This window comes from Hypanus sabinus, chromosome 16, assembly GCF_030144855.1.
Source record: "Hypanus sabinus isolate sHypSab1 chromosome 16, sHypSab1.hap1, whole genome shotgun sequence".
Classification (NCBI taxonomy): domain Eukaryota; kingdom Metazoa; phylum Chordata; class Chondrichthyes; order Myliobatiformes; family Dasyatidae; genus Hypanus; species Hypanus sabinus.
The window spans coordinates 57,272,898-57,298,213 of record NC_082721.1 but is presented as its reverse complement, the minus strand read 5'-3'; the positions used below and the strand labels follow the sequence as shown (position 1 = coordinate 57,298,213).

The window sequence follows — 25,316 nt, the reverse complement described above, 5'->3', positions numbered from 1 at the left end:
TAGTGAGCACTGTTTCAGTGTTGGAACCCATGAGAAAAGTGTGGGGCATCGGAGACCAAACGAAGGATCAGTCAATTTTAACTCACAATGTTTATAGCGAGGATAGTGGGGGCTTGGTTGTGTGTCCACCCTTGCCTGGGTGACAAGTCCACCATAGAAGAACGGTCTAGCTAAAGGACAGAGGGGTCATACCTGAATGGCCACAACAACATATCGACGGATCAAGAAAATAAAGGAAGGTTTGAATGACTGTAGCTGTCATTGTTTGCTTCTCTCTCTCTCTCTCTCTCTCTCTCTCTCTCTCTCTCTCTCTCTCCCCCCCCCCCAACGGTCACAACAAAAGAACCAACAACTACCTCAGCCTACATGAACTAAACTGAACTTTATACTTCCCCAGGATAATTCCTTATCCCCTAGACAACGATAGAGCTTGTTTATTATTGATTATTATTATACCCACACTTTTAGGTTTAGTATTGCTAACGTGTATTATCTGTATATTTGCATTGTTGATATTGATTTGCATATTTTACTAATAAACACTGTTTTGAAAATAGTACCAGACTCCAATGGATACTTCTGTCTTTGCTGGTAAGACACCCAGTTACGGGGTACATAACACTACAATTAGTATCCTCAGTTCCAAAGCGATTAAAAAGTGTTATTAAAAGGAAAGGTGATGTAACACAATGGTAAACATGCCTCTGTCCCAACTTTTGCAGCCATCAAATTCTAAATTTGTGTATATTTACAAAATACAATTAAGTTGGTCAGTAAAACTATTGAAAATCTTTTCTTTGTACTTTTGTCAGTTAAATAAAGGTTCACGTGAATTAACATATCACAGATTTTTGTTTTTATTGCATTTTGGAAAATATCCCAACTTTTCTGGAAATGGGCTTTGTAGAAGGAAGAATGGGGAGGGAAAGATATGACAATCTTGAATGTCCAGAGAGGTGATGAATTTAGTTAAGAAGGAAAAGGAAAAGTATGCAAAGCTTCGGAAGTCAGGATCAAACAATGCACAAGAGTAGTAAAAAACGCCAGAAAAGTACTGAAGAAGGGAATTAGGAAAGCCAGGAGGAACCCTGAAAAGTCCTTGGCAAATGGGATTAAAGTGAATTCCGAACATTCTATACATACATCGTGCACAACAGGATAACTAGGGAGAAGGTGGGGCCATTAAGGAATAAAGGGGTAACATTTGCTTGGATGCGGAGATTATGAATGAGGTACTTAATGAGTACTTTGCTTCAGTACTAACCAAAGAAAAGGATATGGAGGACCATGAGGTCTGTGCTGATTGTATAAATATATAGGAGGAGGAAGTGTTAGACCTCCTAATGAGTATTAAGGTGGATAAGTCAACAGGACCTGATGGGATTTACCCCAGGTTATTGAAAGAGGCAAGGGACAAGATCACTATCTTCATGTCCTCTCTAGCCACAGGTAAGGTTCCAGTGGACTGGCAAGTGGCTAATGTTGTATCTCTATTTAAGAAGGGAACAAGGAAAAGTCCTGGGAACTATAGACCAGTGAGTCTTGCATCAATTGTAAGGAAATTGCAGGAGAAAATTCTTAGGGATAGGATGCATATGTAAGCATTTGGAAAACCATCACCTAATTAGGGAGAGTCAGCATGGCTTTGCGTGGAGCAATATAATTAAGTTTTTTGATAAGGTGCGAGGGTAATTGTCGAAGACAGAGCCATGGATGTTGTCAACTGGTGTTGACTAACTGGTGTTAGTCTAACTGTCTAAGGTGTTTGACAAGGTCCCTCATGAGACTCTCATTTCACACTCTCATGACCCTCTGGGTAAAGTAATGTTTCCCTTAACCTTTTCAGTTTCACTCTTAATCCTTGACCTCTAGTTGTAGTCCCACCCAATCTCAGTGGTAAAAGCTTGCTTGCATTTACCCTATCTATACCCCTCATAATTTTGTAAACCTCTATCAAATCTCCCCTCGAGTTTCTACATTCCAAAGAATAAAGTCCTAATCTATTCAATCTTTCCTTTAACTCAGGACCTCCAGTCCCAGCAACATCTTTGTAAATTTTCTCTGTACTCTTTTCTGTAAGTAGGTGATTAAAACTGCACACAGCCTCACTCATTAGGCCTTACTCATGTCTTATACAAATTCAACAGAACACCCCATTTCCTATACTCAATACTTTTGTAACCCTCTTACCGTAGGCTTGTAATGAGTTACCTATTACTGTAAATTCAATCTAACAGCAATATATCTCTACAATGCATGGGAATAACAATCAGAAGGCCATTTCCATTAAATAAACAAGTCTAGGGGAAATATGATTTGGTTAAACACAAAAGTATAAAAGTTTGAATGTTCCTTTAAGGAAAAGTATGACTGTTACTTGTATGAATACCCATGCAAATTTACTGTTCATCAGGAAGCAATAATTTAGCTCACACCAATATAAACTTAGATCAAAATTGTATTTCAAAATATAACAAACAAAATAAAGAAAAGAGCTCATCATATATATTTTTTTCTTTATTTTGTTTGTTATAGTTTAATAGATATTGTGCACATAACCTTTGGAGTTTGTTGTTGCATAATCAATCTAGTTTGCTTCACTTTGTTTACTCATGGTACCAAAATGGTTCTGCACTGAAGAATCAGTCCATGCAAAATAAATCCATGCAATAACCAGGTATAATGAGTCCAATTTTCTCCAAGGTCAAGTGGTAACTAACTAAAAATTATCTGCATATTCTATGTGAGACTGAAGTCTGAAAGAGGATTTTCTGACATCAGGATCTATCCTTCATTTCCGCCATACTTGTTGTCTATTTCCATTTTCCTTCTTTCTCCTCCTTCGATCCCATGTTCTCTGCAGAAAAAAAAATTGCTCCCCATTCTTTTTCCTGCATTCTCTCAAAAATAAAGACAAATCCTATTGGTTAATTCAACAAGTTTGAACTAGCTAAATCATCTGATCTTTTATTTTAAACAGCAAAAATAAAATACTCAATTGTATATGTAATTTTAAAAAACCCTCAAAATTTCACTTTGAAAGACCCCCACTTACCAAGTACACTTTTACCAGAAAACAGCCCATCCCAATTCACATTCCCACACCCTTTCTGATACCATCAAAATCGGCCTTTCTCCAATTTAGAATCTTAACCTGCAGACCAGACCTATCTTTTCTCATATTTACTTTGAAATCAATGACATCATGATACTAGATACAAAGAGGTCCCCTGTTATCTGCCTCATCTCATTCCCTAATAGTAAACCAAGCATCACATGGTCTCTCATTGGGAATGCAATAAACTGATTAGGGAAACATTCCTACTCCTCCTACTGGCATTGCATGGAGTAGACGTGTTTTTCGAACAGCTCCGTTCTTTTTAAATTACTGTATCCAATCTGCTTTGAAAACTTACTTTTGGAGTATTATGATGTCTCATGTTAAAACTTCTAAAAAAGAAGAGGATCCTTCTGTAACTATGGAAGCTATTGCGAAGCTAATTCGGAAAACTCCGAGAGAAACATCTGAACAACTTTCGGATGTGTGTTTAAGTTACCAGAGAGCTTAAACAAATGCAGATACTGCTGCAGACTACTCAAAATACTTTACAGGAACATACTACTCAGATTCAAGAACATGGAAGATGCTTTAACGAGACTCAATACCAAGGCAATGAGTTGAAAAAGTTCGGAGATAAACAATTGAAACTCATTAAATCTTTAAGACAAAAGATTGTCGCCTTGGAGAATAGATCAAGAAGGAACAATATACGAATTTTGGGTCTTCCTGAGTTGGTCGAAGGCAATCGACCTTCAGAATTTTTTGCAAAGCTGTTGGCTCGTTTGTTTTCTGATGTTTTGGATACTCCATATAGGCACACCTAGGCACACTGAGCCCCAGTGTTTAAGTCCTCTTCTCAACGAAAACCTCAACCTGTGATAATTGCTTTTCATGTCTTCCAACCAAAGGTTACTATAATTCGCCAATCTCATCAGTTAGGTATGATTAACTTTGAAGATTATAAGATAAGGCTGATTGAAGATTATTCGCCTGAGGTATTAAATGAACGTTTTAAGTATAAAAAAGTCATGGCTGAGTTATATAACAAAAGCTATAAACCTTCACTAAATTACCCCACTCGCCTCAGGAATATTTTGAAAAATGGATCTAAGTGGTTTCTTTCAATTGAGGAAGTGCACTACTTTCTTCAGGCCGAATCAAGTCCAAAAGATTAATTGTTTAATACTGTATCATATAAACTACGCTTCCTTAGCTTGACCGATTCTTTGTTGCTGGAAGTTTGCAGTCTAATGGTTTAGTACTTCTTTCTTTTGAACAATTCTCTCTTCTATTCTTGTATACTCTTATAGTTTCAGTTCTTATTAACATGATGTTTTGAATTCTGCTTTAGCTCTTTTGATTAATATTCAGTCTATCAACTCCAGAAGTTTAACTGTTTATTTCTGCTTCATATAACCTTGTTCCCTCAGTCTGACTGATCAATTCATTGCCATTTTGTAGTTTATTTGTTTATTGCTTTCTTTGAACAATTCTTTTTTCCATATATTTTCATAAATATTCCTTCTTTTTCTTCTTTTTAGTTCTTCTGTTTAGAAAATTAATAGACTTAACTTCAGTAAGTTTTCCTTGTAATTATTTTTTGCTATGTTTTGATTTTTTTTAGTTCTTTTGAAGGTTACTTAGTCTAGGTTGGAATTCATTTTGTACTAATCTCTTCTTCTCTTGGAGCTCTGCCAGTGGGATGTTAGAGGTGGGATTTATCAGTAGATTAGCTTTTGCCCTCTCTTGGGTGATTTTTTTCTTTGGGAGGGGGTGGGCGGGAGTGAGCTGTTTTCTTTCTTTTTCCTTTTTATCAGCTGTTTGGTTATCCCCACCTCATCTATTGCTTGGTTAAGTATTTTGAATTTTAAGGTTTGGATTTTTGGTATATTCCAGTGGTTTATATGTTTAACCTCTGCTTTAAACATATTTAAATGGTACACAATATTAATTTTCTTAGTTTAAATGTGAAAGGTTTAAATCACCCTGTGAAATGCAATAAGATTTTTACCTATATTAAGAAATTGAATGCCTCAATTATTTTTTTACAAGAAACACACGTTTGCAGATCTGTGGACGTTTGTACAAACGTTGGGATGGTCTAGCTTTTCATTCTTCCTTTCAAGCCAAGGCCAAAGGTACTTTGATTTTGATTGACAATTCAGTTGCCTTTCATCAACATGATGTAATGGCTGACCCCAATGGACAGTTTGTAATAGTCTCAGGGAAATTAGATAACAAACTGATGGTTTTTGCTAATCTCTATGCTCTGAATGTAGATGATCCAGGCTTTTTTGAACATTTTTTTTCTACCATTCTTAAATTTGTACTCTTTAATCTTGGGAGGTGATTTAATTGCTATCTTGACCCTGTTTTAGACCATTCATCTTTGAAACGATTGAATATTAGCAGATCTGCCTCCTATATCCAATCTTTTCTAATGAAATGTTACATTATTGATGTTTGGTGTTTTTTATACCCAACAAGTAGAGAATATTCTTTTTTTTCTCATGTTCATCATACCTATTCCAGGACTGATTATTTTTTTTGTTGATAGTCATTTGATACCCTCTGTTCAATCCTGTGAATATAAAGACATTGCTGTTTTAGATCATGCTCCCATCTTTTTATCTTTAAATCTTCCGGGTGTTTCTCAAACAGATTTTGGTGTTTTAATTCAATTTTACTATCGGATAAGGTTTTTTTAAAATATTTAGAGAGTCAAATTACTTTTTTCTTTGAAGAGAATATGCTAGATGGCACTACAAGCCTTATTATTTGGGATGCTTTCAAGGCTTGTATTAGAAGTCAAATTATTTCCTATATAGCAAGTATTAAGAAAAAAGCTAATAAGGAGAGAACTGATTTAGCCAATCAGCTGAAACATTTAGATCAAAAATATACTTCTGATCTGGATCCCATCTTATATAAAATATGTGTTGAAGTTAAAACTAAATTATGATCTGTTCTTAACTTACCCTGTTGAAACTCAACTTTTAAAAGATAAAAGTCAATTTTGTGTTCATGGTGATAAAGCTGGTAAACTTTTGGCTAATCAACTTAAAACTTTAATGGTTAAATGTCAAATTATGGAAATCTCCAAAGCGAATGGTGATATAACTTCTGATCAATTAGAAATAAATAATACTTTTATTTTACTTAATACTTAATATTTAATACTTAATATATTTACTAAATACTTAATATTTTACTCTAAACTGTATAGCTCCGATTCTCCTAAAGCCATTTTTGCTCTGAATAATTTTCTAGATCATTTAAATATTCCCTCACTTTCTGAGGTTAATCAAAAATGGTTAGATCAAACTTTTTCTTTTGAGGAAATTACCCAGGTTGTCCATTCTTTGAGTTCAGGGAAGGCTCCTGGTCTGATGGATTTTCTGGAGTGTTCTATAAGGGTTTTGCCCCTTTGCTTATTCCTCACTTACTTTCTGTCCTTTCTGACTCTTTTAAATTAGGCAGGTTGCCACAATCTTTTTATGACACCCCTATTTCACTTATTCTCAAAAAGAATAAAGATCCAACTGATTGCTCCTCTTACAGACCTATTTCTTTACTTAATGTTGACACTAAAACTTTATCTAAACTTTTGGCTCATAGGATGGAAAACATTCTGACTTCTATTATCTCTAATGACCAGACCGGATTTATTAAAAATCGTTATTCTCATTTTAACTTTCGTTGTTTACTGAATGTTATTTATTCTCTCTCTAAAGAAACTTCGGAATGTGTGATTTCTTTAAATGCCGAGAAAGCCTTTGATCAGGTTGAATGGAATTATTTATTTAAAATATTAGAAAAATTTAACTTTGGGTCCAATTTTATTCAATGGATTAAATTATTTTATTTATCTCCCACTGCACAGGTTCTTACTAACTGTCAGAGTTCTAAACCATTTAATCTCCAATGTGGTACCAGACAAGGATGTCCTTTGAGTCCTTTGCTTTTTGATTTGGCTTTAGAGCCTTTAGCCATCACGTTTTGTGAATCCGTTGACATCTCAGGTATTTTAAGGAGAGGTATCACTCATAAGTTGTCGCTTTATGCTGTTGACCTTTTGCTCTATATCTCTAATGTGGAGTCCTCTCTACCTCAGCACTTTCTTCACTTCCTGAATTTAGTCAGTTCTGAGGATATAAACTTAATCTTCATAAGACTGAACTTTTTCCTTTGAATAATTTGGTATCAGTCAACTCTGACCTTCCTTTTAAAATTGTAAGAAATCAATTTACTTATTTGGGTTTAACAATTACTAGGAAATATAAATTTCTTTTTAAAGAAAACTTTATCACTCTTTTGGAATATGTTAAGAAGGTACTGTCAAACTGGTCTCCCTTTCTTTATTGCTGATAGGATGCATCAATTCTACTAAAATGAATATTTTGCCTAACTCTTTATATTTATTTCAAGCCCTACCTGTTTTTATTCCTAAATCCTTTTTGACTCTTTAGACTCGATTATATCTTCTTACTTATGGAAGAATAAAACCCCCCCCCCGATTAAACAAAGTTCATCTTCAGAAAACTAAAAAAAATGGGGGATTAGCCCTACCCAATTTTAGGTTTTACTACTGGGCAGTCAACATATGCTACCTTACGTTTTGATTATATTATATTAATCATGATGACTGCCTGGTTTGGGTTTCTTCGGAAGTTAATTCTGTTAATAAATTTTCTATTATCTCTCTTCTTGGTTCTTCAATTCCTCTATCCTTAAGTAACTTAACTGATAATTATGCAGTTAAACATTCTTTGAGGATTTGGTTAGAATTTAGAAAATTCTTTGGGATATTTCGTCTTTCACTCTCTAGTCCTATTTTTTCTCACTTTTTTAAACCTTCTTTGACTGATGTAGTTTTTTAAAGTGTGGAATAGATTAGGTATTAAATATTTTCAGGATCTGCTTGTTGGAGATAGTCTTTCCTCATTTGATCAACTATCTATTAAATATAATCTTTGTAAAGCTCACTTTTTTAGATATTTACAAATTAGAGACTTCTTGCATTCTCAACTTCATACATTTCCTAAATGTCCAGTTAAGAATTTAATTGATACAATTTTTACTCTGAAACCTTTTCATAATGGATCTATTTCTAATACCTATAGTATGTTGTTGGCAATGAGAAACATTCTGTTAGACAAAATTAGAAATCTCTGGGAACAAGACCTACAGATTTCAATTGATGAGGATACTTGGAATGAAATTTTTAAACTTGTTCACACCTCTTCGTTATGTGTGCGTCACGCTCTTTTATAATTTAAAGTGGTTCATAGAGCCTATATGAGTAAAGATAAGCGCTCTCGTTTTTACTCAGATTTTTCTCCATACTGTAATAGGTGTAATGTCGAAGAGGTCTCTCCAATTCATATGTTTTGGTCTTGTCCTCAGCTTGATAAATTTTGGAAAGAAGTATTTCAAACTTTCTCAGAGCTTTTTAAAGTAAACTTTAAACCCAATCCTCTGACTGCCTTGTTTGGCATTGTTGTAGGAAATGACTTTACATATGATTTGCATATTTTAGCTTTTACTTCTATTTTAGCCGGAAAAGTTTTGTTGCTTAAATGGAAAGATGCCGCTCCACCTGCTCATGGCCAGTGGTTTGATTGATGTTATGTCATGTTTAATTCTAGAGAAAATTAGGTTTTCTAATTTCTTTAGAAATTAAATTTCTATACCTAGACAAGATTTTTTCACATTGTGGGGACCTTTTTGGAACTACTTTCACAATCTTTGACTTGTTCAGCAATGATGATGACTACTATATGTTTGAATTTACAACTATATGTCCAAATTTTTTTTCTTTTCTTTTAACCAAGCAGCTTTTTTTTTCTCTTTTTCTTTTTTTTTGTTATAGGGTTTTGATTTTGCTTTCGATTAGAATAAAATATACCTTTTCAATATTATGGTTAACTTACTATACATAGATATGAGGCATTTCAACCTTGTTTCTGTTTCCATAATATCATAATGTATTTTGTATTCGTCTATACAAGTAATTAATAAAAATACTGAAAAAGAAGAGGAAACTTTCCTGAACACATTTGACAAACTCTATCCTATCTAACCCTTTTACAGTATGGGACTAACAATCAATATGTACGAAGCCCCCTTTTACCAGGCATCTCTAAAAACATGACTGGTTAGCCCCTCACTAACAAGCCAATGGATTCAGCGGTGAGAAAACCACATACACCACATACAACTATAAAGAAAGTGTATTTACAAATTTCAGCTTTATCGAACAGTAAGTAGGAAAAAAGAAAATAAAAAAATAAAAAGAACCCATTACAGTTAACCCAGTCCAAATGTGCACACAAGTTGGAGTTCATCTTGAAGTTGTCTTTAACTCACGCGCTGGACCCACGGTCTGTGTGAAAGCACACACCACCTTCTGAATGTTGCTCAAGTTCCATATCAAACAAATGGGAGTAATGGTCCTTCCTCCTTGAAGCCTTTCATCTGCACAAAGCACCTTCTGCAACAGGGATGGCATTCTCAGCCATCTTCCTCCTGCCTTCTCCGAGTTCACGCCAAAAAGACATCACACTGCACCAGTGTCTGTCACCAAAAACCTCTCCACCCAGAATTCTCTGACACAACATTCCTAAGATGGACAAAAGTGCTCCTTATCTTTAGCTCAAACCCAAACTTGCTAAAAACAGAACAGACTGCTCTCACTGAACTGCTAAAATGAAATACCTACAGCATAACAGTAAAAATATTAATGAGGGCATTGCATGTACAAAATTAAATCCCATACTATGTTTCTGCAACAGTCTGTGATCTCTCTACAAATTTGTTCCTCTATATCCTGCGGACTGTGGGTGGTTGGTAATATAGCCCCATTAACATGGTCATACCATTCTTATTCCTCAGTTCCGCTCAAAGTCTCACTAGTGGAGTTCTCCAGTCATTCCTGAAGAGTAACACCATCTCGTTAAACCCTCCCTCTCTGTTGCACCTAAAAGAATGTAACCCTACAATAATGAGCTGCGAGTCCTGCCCCTCCTGCAATCAAATCTCACTAATGGCAACCATATCATAATTCCATGTGTTGATTCATGCCCAGTGCTCATGCGCTTTTCCTACAATACTTCTTGCATTAAAATACATACAACGCAGAATATTAGTCTCACCATACTCAACCTTATAATTCCTGACTTTGTCTCCACAACCTATTCACTATCTGTTTCTGGCATTCTGATTCCCATCCCCCTGCAATCTTAGTTTAAACCCTGCCACACAGGACCAGCAAACCTTCCCACTAGGATATTAGTCCACCTCCAGTTCAAGTGAAAACTGTCTCTTCTGTATAGGTCCCACCTTCACTGATCCAAAAATCTGACGATGTCCCTTCTACACCAACTCCTTAGCCACATGTTAAACTGTATGATCTTCCTACTTCTGGCCTCATTAGCACCTCACCGGGTAGCAACCCTGAGATCACAACTATTGATGAAGCACCTAATTCCCTGAACTCATTTTGCAGAACCTCATCACTCTTCCTACCTATGCCATTGGTACCTATATAAGACCATAACACCATAAGAGATAGGAGCAGAATTAGGCCATCTGGCTCATCAAGTTTGCTCTGCCATTCAATCATGGCTGATCCCGTTTTTTCAAATCTCCTCCTCAACCCCAGTTCCTGGTCTTCTCCCCATAACCTTTGAAGCCATGTCCAATCAAGAACTTGTCAATCTCTGCCTTAAATACACCCAACAACCTGGCCTCCACAGCTGAATGTGGCAACAAATTCCATGAATTCACCACCGTTTGGCTAAAGAAATTTCTCCACAACTCCGTTTTGAAAATGTGGCCCTCTATCCTCATGCTGAGCCCTCTTGTCCTAGACTCCCCCATCAATGGAAACATCCTTTCCACATCTACTCTGTCTAGGCCTTTCAACATTCGAAAGGTTTTAATGAGATCACCCCCCCCCCCCCCCATCCTTTCGAATTCCAGTGAGTACAAACCCAGAGCCATCAAACATTCCTCATATGATAACCCTTTCATTCCTGGAATCATCCTTGTGAAACTCTTCTGGACCCTCTCCAATGCCAGCACATCTTTTCCAAAATGAGGGGCCCAAAACTATTCACAATACACAAGGTGAGGCCTCACCAGTGCCTTATAAAGCCTCAGTATCACATCCTTCCACTTGCATTCTAGACCCCTTGAAATGAATGCTAACATGGCATTTGCCTTCCTAATCGCAGACTCAACCTGCAAGTTAACCTTCAGGGTGCTCTGCACAAGAATACCCAAGTCCCTCTGCATCTCAGATTCTTGGATTTTCTCCCCGTTTAGAAAAAAGTCCGCACATTTATTTCCACTACCAAAGTGTATGACCATGCATTTTCCAACACTGTGTTTCATTTGCCACTATCTTGCCTATTCCCCTAATCTAAGTCCTTCTGCATCCTACCTGTTTCCTCAACACTACCTGTCCCTCCACCAATCTTTGTATCATCTGCAACTTGCCATTTATTCCATCATCTAAATCATTTATATACAGCATGATAAGAAGTGGTCCCAACATAAACCCCTGCAGAACACCAATAGTCACCGGCAGCCAAGCAGAAAAGGATCCTTTTATTCCCACTGTGGAAGACACCTCTTACCAATCAGCCAATGCACTAACCTTGTTAGTAACTTTCTGTAATACCATGGGCACTTAACTGGTAAGCAGCCTCATGTGTTGCACCTTTTCAAAGGCCTTCTGAAAGTCCAAATATACAATATCCACTACATCCCCTTTATCTATCCTACTTGTAATCTCCTCAAAGAATTCCAACTTGTTCGTCAGGCCAGATTTTCCCTGAAGAAAACCATGATGACTTTGTAATATCTTGTCCTGTGTCACCAAGTACTCCATCATCTCATCCTTAACAACTGACTCCACAACATCTTCCCAACCACTGAGGTCCCCCTAACTGGTCTATAATTTCCTTTCTGCTGCCTTCCTCCTTTCTTAAAGAATGGAGCGACATTTTTTGAAATTTTCTGTCCTCTGGCACCATGCCAGAGTCCAATGATTTTAGAAAGATCATTTCTAATGCCATCACAATCTCTAACACTATCTGTTTCAGAACCCTAGGATGCAGTTCTTCTGGTCCGGGTGACTTATGTACCTTTAGGTCTTTCAGCTTTTTGAGCACCTTCTCACTTGTAACAGTAACTAAGTTCTATTCCTTCACACACAACATCAGGCATACTGTTGGTGTCTTCCACAGTGCAGAGTGACAAAAAGTACTCATTTAGTTCATCAGCCATCTCCTTGTCCCCGTTATTATTTCTCCTGCCTCATTTTCTAGTGGTCCTACATTCACTCTCATTTCTCTTATATTTTTAACATACTTGAAAAAACTTTTAGTATCCACTTGGATATTATTTGCCAGATTGCTTTCATGTTTCATCTTTTCCCTTCTAAAAATTTTTTATTTGCTCTCTGTAGGTTTTTAAAACCTTCCCAATCCTCTATCTTCCCACTAATTTTTGATTTGTTGTAAGCCCTTTCTTTTGCTTTTACAATAGCTTTGACTTCCCTTGTCAGCCACGGTTGTACTATTTTACCATTTGAGTATTTCTTCATTTTTGGAATACACATGTCCTTCACCTTCCTTATTTTCCCCAGAAACGCACGCCACTACTGCTCTGCTGACAGCCCTGCCAGGAGCTCCTTCCAATTTACTTTGGCCAACTCCTCTCTCATACCACTGTAATCTTCCTTACTCCACTGAAATACTGCTACATCAGACTTTACTTTCTCCCTATCAAATTTCAAGTTTAACACAATCATATTGTGATCACTGGTTCCTCAGGGTTCGTTTACCTTAAGCTCCATAATCGCCTCCAGTTCATTACATAACACCCAATCCAGTATAGCTGATACCCCGGTAGGCTCAATGACAAACTGCTCTAAAAAGCTATCTCTCTGGCATTCAACAAACTCACTCTCTTAAGATCTATTACCAACCTGATTTCCCCAACCTACCTGCATGTTAAAATCTCACATGACTATCATAAGATTGCCCTTTCGACTCACCTTTTCTATTTCCTGATGTAATCTGTGGTCCACCTCACTGTTGAAAGGCCTGTATATAAATGCTATTAATGTCCTTTTACCCTTGCAACTTCTTAACTCAACCCACAAGGATTCAACATCTTCCAATCCTGTCACATCTTTCTACTGATTTGATGCCATTTGTTACTAGTGGAGCCACACTACCCCCTCTGCCTACCTTCCTATCCGTTCAATATAATGTGCAACCTTGTACATTCATCTCCCAACCACAACTATCCTTCAGCCACTATTCAGTGATGGCCACAACATCATACCCGACAATCTGTAATGTTGCAACAAGATCATCCACCACCTTACCTCTTAAATTACGCGCACTTAGATACAACACCTCGAGTACCATATTTGCTGTCCTTTCTGATTCTACATCCCTAATGATTTGATACTCAGCCTGTTGGCTGCAACTAAGTCCCATCATCTGCCTGCCCTTCCTGACAATCTGACTGACCGCTATCTTTACTTTTTTACCATCTATCCTATCCTGAATATCTTCACTCTGGTTCCCACCCCCCTGCCAAGTTAATTTAAACCCTCCCCAACAGCTCTAACAAACCTGCCCGTGAGAATATTGGTGCCCCTCGGGTTCAGGTGCAACCCATCACTTTTGAAATCATACATCTCCCAGAAGAAACCCAATTATCCAAGAACCTGAAGCCCTGCCCCCTGCACCAGCTTCTCAACCACGCATTTATCTGCCAAATCATCCTGTTTCTACCTCACTGGCACATGGCACAGGCAGCAATCCAGAAATTACTGCCCGGGAAGCCCTGCTTCTCAGCTATTCTCTAAATTCTCTTTTCAGGACCTCATTGCTTCTCCTTCCTATGTCTTTCATACCCATAAGACATCTGGCTGCTCCCCCCTCCCTCTCCAAAATGCTGTGGATGCAATCTGAGACATTCCTGACCCTGGCACCTGAGAAGCACTTTCCATCCAGGTGTCCCGTTCACGTCCACAGATTCTCCTGTCTGTTACCTTCACTACATGGCCCATGCCCTCTGGTTGCTCACCCTCCCACTTAAAAATGCTGAGGACTCAATCCAAGATGTTCCAGATCCTGGCACCTGGTAGGCAACTTCCCATTCCCATTCAGAAATCTCATTCTCATCCACTGAAGCTCCTTTCTGTTCCCCTAACTAACAAATCCCCCATCACCACAGCTCACGTCTTCTTCCCCCCACCCTTCTCTTCTGAGTCACAGAGCCAAACTCAGTGCCAGAGACCTGACTGCTGTGACATTCCTCTGCTAGGTCATTCTCCCACACTGATAGTATCCAACCTGTTGTTTAGGGGGATGGCTACAGGGATACTCTGCACTGGCTGTTTAACCCCTTCCCTTTCCTGACTGTCACCCAGTCTCCTGTGTCCTGCACAAAGTGTAACTACCTCTCTATACATCCTATCACCACCCCCCTCAGCCTCCCAAATGATCCAGAGTTCATCCAGTTCCAGTTCCAACTCAATGCAGATTGTTAGAAGCTGCAGCTAGATGCACTTCTCACAGTTGTAGTCATCAGGGACACTAGAGGATGCCCTGCCTTCCCACATAAGAACCTAAGAAACAGGAGCAGGAGTAGGCCATCTGGCCCATCAAGCCTGCTCTGCCATTCAATAAGATCATGGCTGATCTGGCCATGGATTCATCTCCACCTACCTGCCTTTTCCCCATAACCCTTAATTCCCCTACTATGCAAGAACCTTTCCAAGCTTGTCTTAAATATATTTACTGAGGTAGCCTCCTATGTTTCATTGGGCAGAGAATTTCACAAATTCACCACTCTCTGGGAAAAGCAGTTCCTCCTCATCTCTGTCCAAAATCTACTTCCCCAAATCTTGAGGCTATGTCCCCTAGTTCTAGTCTCACCTATCAGTGGAAACAACTTCCCTGCCTCTACCTTATCGATCCCTTTCATAATTTTATATGTTTCTATAAGATCTCCCAAAAGAGACACGTGTATTCACGATCCTGTCTGACATTGTTACTGTTATAACTGTGCAAATATAAAGAAGGAAAACAATAAATAAAATGAGGAAAAATCTACCTGCATCTTTTTCAGCTTCTCTCATCCAAGCCTCGAAGAGCTAAAGCCTTAAAATCCCCTCTCTAACACATTCCACTCTAACAAAGGCCGCTCTGATCTTGCTAATCAATCCCAATTGTTGATTGGGTGCTGCTCAAAACATCAAACTACTACGATTCAATGACTTACGTATTCAGTTGGCAAACTTGACTCAGCTACACCTTGTCACACATCAGATCACCGTCTGGCCACTGCTCAAAACCTTGCTAATTAATTGCTACCCCTACAATATTAATATTCCCTGAGCTTAGCAAGTTAAGCACAGTTGTTTCTGTGCTGTATGATTCAGTTCCCTGTCTACAGGGTACCTCCGGGTGGTGGAAGAAATAAGTCTTTCACTGCTGCAAAGACAAAACTTCCAAAGAAGTGAACACGAGGAAATCTGCAGATGCTGGAAATTCGAACAACAACACACACACAAAATGCTGGTGGAACACAGCAGGCCAGGCAGCATCTATAGGGAGAAGCGCTGTCGACGTTTCGGGCCGAGACCCTTCGTCATGACTGACCGAAAGGAAAGATAGTAAGAGATTTGAAAGTAGTGGGGGGAAGTGACTGCCTCTTTGCTTGGCAGGTCACGGCCACACCCACCTTGCTAGCTCCACCCCCTGCTGTAAGCCACGCCCATCACTCCAACGCTCCATCCGCCAGCACGGAACCGACATCTTGCCGCGGCCACGCGCCTCTGTCGCTCCTCGCAGTCCCCGAAGCCCCGCCCCTCCCCGCCCCTCCCGTCCCGCTGCCTCACCGTTTGCTCGGGGTCGATCTCGATTTTGAACGTTTGCTGCTGTAGCGTTTTCACGGTAATCAGCATGATGGCGATGCCCGCGGCCGGCTGTGCCCCTTCCTCCCCCCACCCCACTCCACGTCCCCCGGCGGGGAACGCGCTCGCGATCACGCTTCTCTGGAACTTGATGGAAATTTCCACTAGGCTGACAGATGTCAAATTCTCAGACAGCCGCCATTTTGACGTGGGAACGCGTCAGCGTGTCACGTAATCGTCAGGGAGACCGACCGCGTTGCGACGCCACTGAGTGACCGAGCGCCTGTGATATGGCGGTCGTCCATCTAGATTGTATTTATTACTGTACTGATGTCAAGACCTTACTCCTCTATAATAACTCATTGTTTCTGTGTGCTGCTAGAATGCAAAGTGAAGCAGGAAATTGAGGGTCATGATTCCGCCTCATTTTACTATCTCACCACCAGTTTACACATCAACAGAATTCGAGGTGTAACATACAAACTGCTGGAAGAACTCAGCTGCCGGGTAGCATTGTGGTTCAAAGTGGACAGTCGAATTTTGCGTCGAGTTCTTTCATTAGGACGTCAGTTTCCCTCCACAGATACTGCCTGTCCTGCTGAGTTCCTCCAGAACCTCGTGTTTGCTCCTGTATTTCAGTTTCTACAGTCTTGTGTTTCAGCCTCTCCACAGATCCCCCAAACACAGCCAGATCAGGAGTGGCCTGCAACTCACCTCCAGTTTCTATTATATTTGTTTACCAAAATTTATGACAGCTAAAATTAACCCAGCATTATAAAAGTCAAACACGAGGAAATCTGCAGATGCTGGGAGTTCAAGCAACACACACAAAATGCTAGTGGAACGCAGCAGGCCAGGCAGCATCTATAGAGAGAAGTGCTGTTGACGTTTTGGGCCGAGACCCTTCATCAGGACTAACTGAAAGATAGTAAGAGATTTGAAAGCGGGGGGAGGGGAAAATGCGAAATGATAGAAGACCGGAGGGGGTGGGGTGATGCTAAGAGCCAGACAGGTGATTGGCAAAAGGGATACAGAGCTAAAGAAGGGAAAGGATCATGGCACAGGAGGCCTACAGAGAAAGAAAGAGGGAGGAGAGCACCAGAGGGAGATGGAGAACGGGCAGAGAGAGAAAAAAAAACTAAATATTATCAGGGATGGGGTAAAAAGGGGAGGGGTATTAACAGAAGTTAGAGGTCAATGTTCATGCCATCAGGTTGGAGGCTACCCAGCCAACATATAAGGTGTTGTTCCTCCAACCTGAGTGTGGCTTCATCTTGACAGCGGAGGAGGCCATGTGTAGACACATCAGAATGGGAATGGGATGTGGAATTAAAATGTGTGGCCACTGGGAGATCCTGCTTTCTCTGGTGGACCGAGCGCAGGTGTTCAGTGAAACAGTCTCCCAGTCTGCATCAGGTCTCACCAATATATAAAAGGCCACACCAGGAGCACCGGATGCAGTATACCACACCAGCGGACTCACAGGTGAAGTGTCACCTCACCTGGAAGGACTGTCTGGGGCCCTGAATGGTGGTGTGGGAGGAAGTGTAAGGGCAGGTGTAGCACTTGTTTAGTGCCAGGAAGGAGATCGGTGGGAAGGGATGGGGATGAATGGACAAGGGAGTCGCGTAGGGAGCGATCCCTACCAAGCACATCTTTCCCTCCCCCGGTCTTTCTGCTTTCCGCAGGGAGAAAGTAAAGTCTGATGTAGCAGTATTTCAGTGGAATAAGGGAAATAATATTGGTATGAGAGGGAAGTTGGCCAAACAAAATTGGAAGGAGCTGCTGGCAGAGATGACAGCAGAGCATCAATGGCTTGAGTTTCTGGGAAAAATGAGGAAGATGATGGACATGTGTATTCCAAAAATGAAGAAATACTCAAATGGTAAAATAGTACAACCATGGCTGACAAGAGAAGTCAAAGCTATTGTAATACCAAAACAAAGGGCATACAACAAAGCAAAAACTCATGAGAGGATAGAGGATTGGGAAGTTTTTAAAAACCTACAGAATCAGATTCTGAATCAGCTTTATTATCACCGGCATGTCACATGAAATTTGTTAACTTATCAGCAGCAGTTCAATGCCATACATAATCTAGCAGAGAGAGAACAATAATAATGATAAATAAAATAAAACATAATAATAAATAAACACATATATTGAATAGATAATTTTAAAATGTGCAAAAACAGAAATGCTGTATATTTAAAAAATGAGGTAGTGTCCAAAGCTTTAAAGGCCATTTAGGAATCGGATGGCAGAAGGGAAGAAGCTGTTCCTGAACCGTTGAGTGTGTGCCTTCAGACTTCTGGATCTCCAACCTGATGGTAACAATGAGAAAAACTAAAAAATTCATTAGAAGGGAAAAGATGAACTATGAAAGCAAGCTAGCAAATAATATCAAAGTGGATAGTAAAAGTTTTTTCAAGAATGTTAAAAATAAAAGAGAGTGGATGTAGGACCGCTTGAAAATGAGGCAAGAGAAATAATAACGGGGGTCAAGGAGATGGCTGATGAACTAAATGAGTATTTTGCATCAGTCTTCATTTTGGAAGACACTAACAGTATACCTGATTTTGTAGTGTGTGAAGGAAGAGAAGTGGATGCAGTTACTGTTACAAGTGAGAAGGTGCTCAAAAAGCTGAAAGACCTAAAGGTACATAAGTCACCTGGACCAGAAGAACTGCATCCTAGGGTTCTGAAAGAGATTCTGGTGGCATTAGAAATGATCTTTCAAAAATCATTGGACTCTGGCATGGTGCTAAAGGACTGGAAAATTGCAAAAGATGTCACTCCACTCTTTAAGAAAGGAGGAAGGCAACAGAAAGGAAATTATAGGCCAGTTAGGCTGACCTCAGTGGTTGGGAAGATGTTCAAGTCAATTGTTAAGGATGAGGTGATGGAGTCCTTGGTGTCACAGGGCAAGATAGTACAAAGTCAGCATAGTTTCCTTCAGGGAAAGTCCTGCCTGACGAACCTGTTGGAATTCTTTAAGGAGAATACAAGTAGGATAGATAAAGGGGATGTAGTGGATGTTGTATATTTGGACTTTCAGAAGGCCTTTGACAAGGTGCCACACATGAGGCTGCTTACCAAGTTAAGAGCCTATAGTATTAGAGGAAAGTTACTAACAAGGTTAGGGCATTGGCTGATTGGTAGGAAACAGCGAGTGAGAATAAAAGGATAAAAACACAAAATGCTGGCAGAACTCAGCAGGCCAGACAGCATCTATGGGAGGAGGTAGTGACGACGTTTCGGGTCGAAACCCTTCATCAGGAGAATAAAAGGATCCTTGTCTGGTTGGCTGCTAGTGACTAGTGATGTGTTGGGACTACTTCTTTTTATGCTGTATATAAATGACTTAGATAATGGAATAGATGGCTTTGTTGCCGTGTTTGCAGATGATACGAAGATTGAGGAAACAGCTAGGATGCAGAAGGATTTCGACAGGTTAGGAATATGGGCAAGAAAGTAGTAAATGAAATACAATGTTGGAAAATGCATGGTCATCCACTTTGGTAGTAGAAACAAATGTACGGACTAGTTTCTAAGTGGGGAGATAATCCAGGAATCTGAGATGCAGAGGGACTTGGGAGCCCTTGTGCAAAACACCGTGAAGATAAACTTGCAGGTTGAGTCGGTGGTGAGGAAGGCAAATGCCATGTTAGCATTAATTTCAAGAAGTCTAGAATTCAAGAGGAAGGATGTGATGCTGACGCTTTATAAGGCACTGGTGAGGCCTCACTTTGAGTATTGTGAACAGCTTTGGGCCCCACATCTTAGAAAAGATATGCCAGCATTGGAGAGGGTCGAGAGGAGGTTTACAAGGATGATTCCAGGAATGAAAGGGTTATTATATGAGGAATATTTGATAGCTCTGAGTCTGTACTCACTGGAATTCAGAAGGATGAGGGGGAATCTCATTGAAACCTTTCAAACGTTGAAAGACCTAGACAGAGTAGATGTGGAAAGAATGTTTCTCATGGTGGGAGAATCTAGGACAAGAGGGCACAGCATCAGGATAGGGGGGCACCCTTTCAAAACAGATGCGGAGAAGTTTCTTTAGCCAAAGCGTAGTGAATTTGTGGAATTTGTTGCCACGTGCAGCTGTGGAGATTATATCATTGGATGTATTTAAGGCAGAGATTGATAGGTTCTTGATTGGACATGGCATCAAAGGTTATGGGGAGAAGGCCAGGAACTGGGGTTAAGAAGGAGTAAAAAAAGAATCAGCCATGATTGAATGAAGGACCAGACTCGATGGGCCAGATGGCCTAATTCTGCTCCTATGTCTTATGATCTTATAAGTACCAGGAGGGAGATCAATGGGGAGGGACTAATGGACCAGGGAGTCACATAGGGAGCTAATCATGCAGAAAGCAGAAATTGTGCTTAGTGGTGGGATCCTGTTGGAGATGACAGAATTTATAGAGAATTATGTGCTGTACACAAGGTTAGGTGGCTGGTGGGTGAGGACAAAAGGAACCCTATCATGGGGGGGGGGGGGAAGAGATGCAGTTGAGGTCACTGTTGATGGTGGAGGAAGGGAAGCCCATTTCTTTGAAGAAGGAGGATATCTCCTTAGTTCTGGAATGAAAAGCCTCATCCTGAGAGCAGATGTGGTGGAGACAGAGGAATTGAGAAAAAGGGATGGAATTTTTTTTACAAGTAACAGAGTAGGAAGAGGTTTAGTCCAGGTAGTTGTGAGATCAGTGGGTCTATAACAAACATCCGTAGATAAGCTGTCTCCAGAGATAGAGACAGAGAGATTGAGAAAGAGGAGGGAGGTATCTAAAAATGGACCACGTAAATTTGAGGCAGGGTGGAAGTTGGAGGCAAAGTTGATGAAGTCAACAAGCTCGGCATGGGTGCAGGAAGTAGCACCAATGCTGTCATTGATGTAGTGTAGGAAATGTTGGGGAGTGACACCACAGACTGTTCCAATATAGACTTCCAGTGGCCACTTCCCGTACTGACATGTGTAAATAGCCTTCTCCTCTTCACAATTCAGATTAGAGGAACAACATCTCCTATACTGCCTCTTTACTCTCCAATCTGACAACATGAACACTGAATTCTCTAATATCCAGTAACCACTCCGCTCTCTCCATTCCCCATTTTCCCCTGATCCCACTGGTATCCATCAACTTCTTTCTTCTCCCCACCCTGTCCCTTATCCATCACCATACTCTTACTTGATTTCCTCCCCAACTTTCCTTCTGAATCTGCCGTTTCAAGTGGTCTTTACCACATTTCTCTAGCCTACTGCCCAACCAAGATATTACTGCCCCATTTCTTCCATCTTCAAGCACAGCATCAGGTTTTGCATGAGCGATTATAATGTCATAACTTTCTCCTTTATTGATTGCAGCACTTGAGGTGTGATGTAAACAAAAGGTGATTGTCCATGGTAGAAGCAGACCAAACAAGAAACAAATGTAGATAGTAAAGTGTGCAGTATCTGAAACGTGGACTTAAACCAGCACCAAGAAACTATCGGTAGGCGATGTGACCGATGTGTGCAAAAGTTTTTAATTTCAAATGAGGCAATGAAACCACCTTGGCTCCTTGAGCATTAGAAGAATATGCTTTGATGAGACAAACAAGAACTTGGCTTATTTTCAGTCATTTCTTGAAGACTTTCAGAAATGGAATCGGGTCACAGCAGCATAATAGAGCATTGACCAGCAACCAATCCAGATATTGGAAATTGAGAAGAGAGGATTTCGATCAGGTCCACTGTCCCAGTAAAAAGAGGCAGCAGCAAGCAGGTCATGTCAGTGTCATAGACCATTGACCAGTGATCAAACCGGATTGAAAGAAAGGGATTTCACTCAGGTCCACTCCCTGAGTAGAAAAAGTCAGCAGTAAGTGGGTTGCTGCATCATAATAGAGCTTTAACCAGCGACCTATCTGTATTTGTGATTGATTAACAAGAGCAAATTAGAGGAAGGCAGGGACAATTGCAGGGGCCATCTTCGCAGTGTCCATCATCTGAATGGACAGAGTCGGAACAGTGATCTTGAGGCTTTAACTCTTTGAGGCTATCAGTGGCGTCAGTCAGAGAAAGCAAAAGAAGAAAAGCACTAGGTTAAGTTATTTTACCTTCCCTTCCAGTTCTGCTCAGTTCAGACAGTAGAGATGCCAGGCAGGGTAGTGGAATGCTTCTCTTGCAGGATGTAGGAAGGCAGGGAGACCTCCAGTGTCCCTGATGACTACAGCTATGAGAAGTGCTTCAAGCTGCAGCTTCTAACAATCTGCATTAAGGAGTTGGAGCTGGAACTGGATGAGCTCCAGATTATTCGGACAGCTGAAGTGGTGATAGATAGTACATGTAGAGAGATAGTTACACCCAAGGTGCAGCACACAAAAAAGTAGGTGACAGTTAGGAAGGGAAAGGGGATTAAGGAGCCAATGCAGAGTACCCCTGTGGCCATCCCCCTCAAAAGCAGGTTTATCACTTTGGATACTGTTGGGGGAGTTGACTAGCAGGAAAGTCACAATGATCGGGTCTCTGGCACAGAGTCCGGCTGTGACTCTGAAGGGAAGGGGGGGAAGGAAAGGCACATTACACTAATACATGATTCATTAGTTAGAGGAACAAATAGGAGGTTCTGTGGACAAGAGCGAGATTATTGGGTGGAATTTTGCCTCCAGGCCAGTGCCCAGGGCATCTCAGTTCTTGCCATTTTTAAGAGGGAGGGTGAACAGCCAGAGGTTATGGTCTATGTAGGTAACAATGACATTGGTAGGATGAGTGTCAAGGTTCTGCAAAGGGAGTTCAGGGAATTAGGTGTTAAGTTAAAAGCCACATGCTGGTGTGGAGAGAACTAGGAAGATTATACAATTTAATACATGGCTCAGGAGTTGGTTTAGGAGAGAGGGCATAAGTCTTTGAATCATGGGAATCACAGAAGAGATAGTTTGCAGTTGAAATGGAACAGGACTAATATCCTAGCAGAAAGGTTTGTTAAAGCTGCACGGTGGGGTTTAAACTGGAGTTGCAGGGGAATGGGAACCAGAATGCCAGGATGGTTAGGGAAGAGGTTGTGGAGTCAGATGTTAGTAAGAGTTCAGACAAAGTTAGGAATCAAAAGGTTGAGCATGGTGCAACTGGTATCCTGAACTGCATGTATTTCAATGTAAGAAGTATTATAGGAAAGGTGGTTGATAGTGCTGAAGGCAAGATAGCGGGTTTACAAACAGAGGCAGCATGTAGTGAGAAGACACTTTTGATAGGGCAAAATTGCAGTCAATAGGATGTTTTGCAATGTCAAAGGCAGAGAAAATCAAAAAGGGTGAACACAGCACTAAAGGTGTTATATTTGATGTGCACAGTATACAGAATAAAGCAGATGAAATTGTAGCACAGTTACAGATTTGTATGTATGATGTAGGCATCACTGAATAATGGCTGAAAGACATAGCTGGGAGCTTAATGTCCAAGGATACACATTGTATCTAAAGGACAAGCAGGAAGGCTCTGTTGGTAAAAAAATGAAATCAAATCTTTAGAAAGAGGTGACATAGAGTCAGAAGGACAATGCTACATAGTCACAGAGGATTTCAATATGCAAGTAAATTGGGAAAATCAGGTTGGTGCTGAATTCCAAGGGTGGGGGGGGGGGGAGTTTCTAGAATGCCTACGAAATGACTTTATAGTTCAGCTCGTGGTTGACTCCACTAGGGGATTAAGCTATTCTGGATTGGGTGTTGAGCAATGAAAAATATTAGAGAGCTTAAGGTAAAAGAACCCTTAGGGGAAAGTGGTCATAATGTGATCAAATTCACCATGAAATTTGAGATGGAGAAGCTGAAGTCAGTATTACAGTGGAGTAAAGAGAATTAAAGGGGCATGAGAGAGGAGTTGGCCAGAATTGATTGGAAAAGAACACTGGCAGGGATTAGGGCAGAACTGCAACGCCTTGAATTTCTGGAAGCAATTCAGAAGGCACAGGATATATACATCCCAAAGAGGAAGAATTATTCTAAAGGCAAGCTGACACAACTGTGGCTAACAAGAGAAGTCAAAGCAAATATAAAAGCAAAAGAGAGAGCATACAATAGAGCAAAAATTAGTGGGAAGCTCAAATTTGGGAAGCTTTTAAAATCCAACAGAAGGCAACTGAAAAAGTCATTAATAATGTTAAGATTGAATAAGAGAGTAAGCTAGCCATTTATATTAAAGAGTATACCAAAATATTCTTCAGATACATAAAGTTTAAAAGAGAGGTGAGAGTGGATATTGGACCCCTGGAAAATTATGTTGGAGAGGTAGAAATGGGGGACAAGGAAATAGCACATAAATTGAATACGTATTTTGCATCAGTCTTCACTGTGGAAGACACTAGCAGTATGGCGGAAGTTCCCGGTATCAGAGGTCATGAAATGTATGATGTTACCATTTCTAGAGAGTAGGCTCTTGGGAAACTGGAAGGTCTGAAGGTAGATAAATCACCTGGATGAAATGGTGACTTTCAGAACCCCAGAGTTCTGAAAGAGATAGGCAAAGAGATAATGGAGGCATTAGTAATGATCTTTCATTAATCAATAGATTCTAGCATGACTCCAGAAGACTGGAAAATTGCAAATGTCATTCCACTGTTCAAGAAGGGTGAGAGTCGGAAGAAAGGAGACTATTCACCAGTTAGTCTGACCTCAGTGGTGAGAAGATGTTGGAGTCAATTATTAAGGATGAGATCACAGGATACTTGGAGGCACATGATACAATAGACTGTAATCAGCATGGTTTCTTCAAGGGGAAATCTTGCCTGACAAATCTGTTGGAATTCTTTGAAGAAATAACAAGTAGGATAGACAAAGGAGAATCAGTTGATGTAATGCACTTGGATTTAACAGAAGGGCTTTGACAAGGTGCTACACATGAAGCTGTTTAACAAGCTATGATTCTATGGTATTACAGGAAAGATTCTAGCATAGATAAAGCAGTGGTAGATTGGCAGGCAAAGAGAGGGAATAAAGGGAGCCTTTTATGGTTGGCTGCCAATGCGTTGAGACTGATTCTTTTTGCATTATATGGAATACATTATATGGAATAGATGGAATGTGTTGCAAAGTTTGTAGATGATACAAAGATAGTTGGAGGGGCAGGTAGTTTTGAGGAAGTAGAGAGGCTACAGAAGTACTTAGATTAGGAGAATGGGCAAAGAAGTGGCAGATGGAATACAGTGTCGGGAAGTGTATGGCCGTTACTTTGATAGAAGGAATGAAAGTGCAGACTAATTTATAAATGGGGAGAGAATTTAAAAAAACTGAGGTGCAAAGGGAGACTTGGGAGTCCTAGTG

General features: G+C 40.2%; 1 protein-coding gene across 1 annotated transcript in view; it reads right to left on the bottom strand.

Annotated features, from left to right (window-relative positions):
• The window catches only part of LOC132406337 (UV excision repair protein RAD23 homolog A-like), a 64,208-nt gene extending 47,984 nt beyond the window's left edge, over positions 1 to 16,224 (bottom strand). Inside the window, exon 1 of the mRNA XM_059991867.1 lies at positions 15,993 to 16,224. Within this exon, the coding sequence (XP_059847850.1) occupies positions 15,993 to 16,058 (66 nt within the window). The 5' untranslated portion in view covers positions 16,059 to 16,224. The remainder of the gene's footprint in view (positions 1 to 15,992) is intronic.
• Positions 16,225 to 25,316: the final 9,092 nt, after the last annotated feature.